At 42.9% G+C, this 6,000-nt stretch overlaps 1 protein-coding gene across 1 annotated transcript in view; it reads right to left on the reverse strand.

Annotated features, from left to right (window-relative positions):
- Window positions 1–5,552, reverse strand: part of zfr (zinc finger RNA binding protein) — a 77,769-nt gene extending 72,217 nt beyond the window's left edge. Inside the window, 2 exon segments of the mRNA XM_045225604.1 lie at window positions 5,168–5,249; window positions 5,467–5,552. Coding sequence (XP_045081539.1) covers window positions 5,168–5,249; window positions 5,467–5,503 — 119 coding nt within the window. The 5' untranslated portion in view covers window positions 5,504–5,552.
- Between the last annotated feature and the right edge of the window lie 448 nt (window positions 5,553–6,000).

Consider the following 6,000-nt stretch of genomic DNA (forward strand, 5'->3'; position numbering starts at 1 on the left):
ACTGTGGGACCTTATATAGACCAGTGTGTGCCTTTCCAGATCATGTCCAATCAATTGAATTTACCACAGGTGGACTCCAATCAAGTTGTAGAAACATCAAGGATGATCAATGGAAACAAGATGCACTTGAGCTCAATTTCGAGTCTCATAGCAAAGGGTCTGAATACTTATGTAAATAAGGTATCTGTTTTTTAATTTCTAAAAACCTGTTTTCGCTTGGTCATTATGGAGTATTGCGTGTAGATTGATGAGGAAAACATTAAATGTTATCCATTTTAGAATAAGGCTGTAACATAACAAAATGTGGAAAAAGTCAAGGGGACTGAATACTTTCCGAATGCACTGTATATCTTGATTAGATAAGTATTCAGCTCCCTGAGTCAATACATGTTAGCAACACCTTTAGCATCAATTACAGCGGTGTCTCTTCTTGGGTAAGTCTACAAAGTGCTTTACACAACTGGATTGGGAAATATTTGGCCATTACATTTTTTTTTTTTGCTAATCTCCATCCTGTTGCTTTATTCCTGAAAAACTCCCCAGTATTTGCTGATGTCAAGCATACCCATAACATGATTCAGACACCACCATGCTTAAAAATAAGGCAGCAGTTACTCAGTGATGTGATGTGTTGGATCTGCCCCCAAACATAAGGCTTTGCATTTAGGCCAAAAAGTGTATTCCTTTGTGTGTTTTTTTGCAGTATTACTTCAATGCCTTGAAGCAGTACTTGGAATATTTTTATTCTGTATATTTGTATTCTTCTTTTCACTCTGTCATTTAGGTCATTATTGTGGAGACACTACAATGTTGATCCATTCTCAGTTCTCCCATAACAGCATTGAACTCTGTAGCGGTTTTAAAAATCACCAAACGGCCTTTATGGTAACATGCCTGAGCAGTTTCCTTCCTGTCCCGCAGCTCAGTTCAGAAGAACGACCATCTTTGATCTGTCTGGGTGGTTTAATACATAGCACAATTATTAAACTTGACCATGATGCTTAAAAAAAAGACACTTTATACACTAGATATATATATCCCTCCAAAATTAGTGGATTCTGCTATTTCAGCCACACCCGTTGATGACGTGTATACAAATGGAGCACACAGCTCCAGGTCTCACCATCTGGCAGTCCGACGGATGAATCTGGGTTTGGCGGATGCCAGGAGAACGCTACCTGTCCGAAAGCATAGTGCCAACTGGAAAGTTTGGTGGAGGAGGAATAATGTATTGGGCTCTAAGTTCCAGTGAAGGGAAATCTTAACGCTACAGCATTCAATGACATTCTAGACGATTCTGTGCTTCCAACTTTGTAGCAACAGTTTGGGGAAGGCCCTTTCCCGTTTCAGCATGACAATGCCCCCGTGCACAAAGCGAGGTCCATACAGAAATGGTTTGTCGAGATTGGTGTGGAAGAACTTGACTGGCCTGCACAGAGCCCTAACCTCAACCCCATCAAAAATATTTGAATTGGAACTGCAAGCCAGTCCTAAAAATCGCCCAATATCATACTTTTGGTCATGTGGTGCATATTCAATGTCTGATTTGTTATTGTGACCCATCTACCAATCACTGCCCTTCTTTACAAGGCGTTCAAAAAGCTTCCTGGTCTTTGTAGTTGAGTCGGTGCTTGAAATTCAATACTTGAATGAGGGACCTTACAGATGTTGTATGTATGGGGGACAGAGGAAGGGTTAGTCGTTAGAAAATCATGTTAACCCCTGTTATTTCACACAGAGTAAGTCATGGTAACTTATGTGATTAAGACAGATTTGACTCCTGAACTAATTTAGGCTTGCCTAAACAAAAAGGGGTGAATATTTATGCAGCGACTAGATTTTAGTTACTACATTTTTATAAATTAGCAAAAACGTGTAGAATTTCAATAAACAAATGAAATAATGTCAACCTATTATTAGGCCAGTATTCCTGAACAAAAAACTTTTGCTGAAAATCTGACAGTTGAAATAAATTCATTAGGCACTAATCTATAGATTTCACATGGCTGGGAATACAGATATGCATCGGTTGGTCACAGATACCTTAAAGGTGTGGATTAGAAAACCAGTCAGTATCTGTGACCACCATTTGCCTCGTGCAGCGAGACGTATCCTTTGCATAGAGTTGCCTGTGGAATTTTGTCCCAAAATTGCTGGATATTGGTGGGAACTGGAACATGCTGTTTTACACGTCGATCCAGAGCATCCCAAACATTCAATGGGTGACATGTCTGGGCAGTATGCAGGCCATTGAAGAACTGGGACATTTTCAGCTTCCAGGTTTGAGTACAGATCCTTGCGACATGTGGCCGTGCATCATCATGCTGAAACATGAGGCGATGGCGGCAGATGAAGGGCACGACAATGGGGCTCTGGATTTCGTCACGGGTCTCTGAGCATTCAAATTGCCATCGATAAATTGCAATTGTGTTCGTTGTCCGTAGCTTATGCCTACCCTTACCATAACCTCACCATGGGGCACTCTGTTCACAACGTTGACATCAGCAAACCTTTCGCCCACACGACGCCATCTGCCTGGTACAGTTGAAACCGGGATTAATCCGTGAAGAGCACACTTCTCCAGCGTGCCAGTCGCCATTGAAGGTGAGCATTTGCCCACTGATGTCGGTTACGACACAGAACTGCAGTCAGGTCAAGACCCTGGTGAGGACGACGAGCACGCAGATGAGCTTCCCTGAGATGGTTTCTGACGGTTTGTTCAGACATTCTTCAGTTGTGCAAACCCAGTTTCAGCAACTGTCCGGGTGGCTGGTCTCAGACGGTCCTGCAGGTGAAGAAGCCGGATGGGGAGGTCCTGGGCTGGCGTGGTTACACGTGGTCTGCGGTTGTGAGGCCGGTTGGACGTCCTGCCAAATTCTCTAAAATAACGTTGGAAGCGGCTTATGGTAGAGTTGAACATTCAATTATCTGGCAACAGCTCTGGTGGACATTCCTGCAGTCATATGCCAATTGCACGCTCCCTCAAAACTTGAGACGTCAGTGGCATTGTGTTGTGTGACAAAACTGCTCATTTAGAGTGGCCTTTTATTGTCCCCAGCACAAGGTGCACCTGTGTAATGATCATGCTGTTTAATCAGCTTCTTGATATGCCACACCTGTCAGGTGGATGGATTATCTTGGCAAAGGATAAATGCTCACTAACAGGGATGTAAACAAATTTGTGCACAAAATGAGAAATACGCTTTTTGTGCATATGGAAAAATTCTTTACATGTTGCGTTTATATAGTTGTTCAGTATAATTTAGGCTTGCCTAAACAAAGGGGCCAAATAGTTATGCAACAACTACATTTTAAGAGTTAAATCATTCTTCCACGGACAGTATTTTGTGTAGATTGTTGACAAAAAAAATGCCAATTAAATGCCACTTTGCAAAACTAAAATGTGAAGAAATCCAAGGCTCCTTTTGCAAGGCACTGTATATTTAGGATTTATTCGATTGCCTAGTAGCTAGCTACTGTAAACAAATGTCAAAACAGTTGCAGCTTTCACTAGCTAAACAGTTCTCAAATCAAACTGCTTGCAAAGTAGATCGCCAACTTTAGCTGAATAGCCATCTCAATACAATTCAAAATGTATTCATCACGTATTCACTTTACAGTAGGTATAAAAAGGAGCAGTGGAATGCTTACTTGCAACGCTTACTTTAACATCTTGCCATTTGATAGCTAACTATTAGAACACCTCCACTTATCGTTAGCAAGCTTCCGCACCAGCCACTTGCAGATGTCTGCTCTGCAGAACACCTAGCTACTAGCTAGTATTACCTCCCCCAACCTGAAACAATAGCAACCTCGCTACGGGGTATCAGAACAGCTGGAAAACATTAAAAAACGCCCACACCAGCAGAAATCAAATTTTTCGAGCTGAAAGACACTGGCCAGAGCTTACCCATGATGTTGCACAACGATTGAAGTCAATAAGTCATTGTTTTAGTCAAAGTAAGATGTATATTTGGGCTTGAAGTGACGAATCTGAACTGCCCACTTCGTGAAAATGCCAGGTCTATTCCTATGATATGACATAAAATAATCTCTGCCTAGCTGGGTTTTATTTGAATGTTACCACCAACCAGCATTGCATTGGTCCTCTGTAGCTCAGCTGGTAGAGCACGGCGCTTGTAACGCCAAGGTAGTGGGTTCAATCCCCGGGACCACCCATACACAAAAATGTATGCACGCATGACTAAGTCGCTTTGGATAAAAGCGTCTGCTAAATGGCTTATTATTATTTATTAATCAGAAACCGCTGCAAAGTTGAATGCTTTTCATGGTCAATCTTTGTCTGCAGTGGCTGTACAGCATTTACTGCGATACGGCCTCTGCAGAAGTCACCGAGCAGAGCTGTTGTCAAGGAAGTGAGTGTGTTTACACTGGACCTGCCGCCCCACCTACCATCAACCAATCATGTCAATGCGGAGCTCACCGAGCCCTCCGCATTGTTACAACATGTGGGCGATTCGGTACAGAGACCGATTTGTCCTCTGCATGCTCTGCTCACACCCTCCATATGAAGCCTCTGACCACATTTTCGGATCAAGCATAAACTGGCGGATTCACGGACCCAATTTATGGAAGATGCCAAAACTTTGTGGAGATAACAATAGATAGCAAATTCAAAGCTATGCCAGTGGTTTCCATCGGTGACAAAGTTCTCCCTAAATCAATGCTTATAACAAATCCAGCTCCAGAAGCAGCTGGATAATCTCGTGAATGCGATGTAGTAAAAAAATTAAAATTAAAAAAACAGCAACAGATAACATTAACTAGATAATGTTAGCAAGATGGCTAGCTAGCTAAGGTTAACATGCTAGCTACACTGACAGCTGTCAGTGCACCATTTGTTGATGTTTATTAACTCCATGTGTAAATTCCCACAACCAATTGTTGAATATGTATAAGTAACCTTTAAAATAAAAAATGGGAGGTGGAACCTAAACGTGCATTTCCAATCTAGGACAGGAAATTGGGGGGTGTTGTTCCGGGATCCCTGGGACGTGCCTATTCTCCCCCCCATTGAAGTATAATGTTTACGGGTAGGGAAGTCCCAAGGATCCCTGATAGCACCGAGCGTCCTTTAAAATTGGGCTCCCGCGGTGACGGATCGCATAATTTCCAAAACCAATTCCAAGGAGTCAACTCCTCTTACCTGTACTGTGCAGCAGCACCGTGGGTAAATCCAAAGTAGTTGCCGGTAGCCATTTTGGCATCTTCACCAAGCCGGCTGGGCACTGCAGAAAAAAAGGGACAGATACACCGAGGTTGAACAGTAGGCTAGCGCTGGTTAGCTAGCTAGCTAACGTTACTGTTCGAAGCAAGACCCTCGTTTACAGAAAGAGCACCTCAAGGACACGCCGACCAACCACAGCTTTCCCCCCGTAAAATGTTATCAATTATTAATTGATAGTCTTGCTATCTATTTAATCGTTGTCATTAACGTTCACTCACCATAGGTGAAGGAGACCACTGGACATATAGGAATCATTGGGTTCGTATTCTCTGACGAACTCTTGACTCGTAACCCTGCGTATTTATATGAGAAGGTCGGACCAGGAACTGGACCAGGCGCACATGCGCGGTACACGTAGATATACATGGGAATTGTAGTTCTACTAGGCCTATGATTTTTTTTTCCCTCAAGGTCGACTGACTGGGCCATAATATTAAATTATAGACTATTTATAGGAAATGTATCTATGCATTGTGTCTGACTATTATAAGGAAATTAACACCATCATGTGGTTATATTTTTCTCTTACAAAAGTATTGTAGCAACTTGTACCACAGGAGGTTGGTGGTACCTTAATTGGGGAGGATGGGCTCGTGGTAATGGCTGGAGCGGAGTCAGTGGAATGGTTGGGGAGGATGGGCTCGTGATAATGGCTGGAGCGGAGTCAGTGGAATGGTTGGGGAGGATGGGCTCGTGGTAATGGCTGGAGCGGAGTCAGTGGAATGGTTGGGGAGGATGGGCTCGTGGTAATG

The sequence above is a fragment of the Coregonus clupeaformis genome, chromosome 16 (assembly GCF_020615455.1).
Source record: "Coregonus clupeaformis isolate EN_2021a chromosome 16, ASM2061545v1, whole genome shotgun sequence".
Classification (NCBI taxonomy): Eukaryota; Metazoa; Chordata; class Actinopteri; order Salmoniformes; family Salmonidae; genus Coregonus; species Coregonus clupeaformis.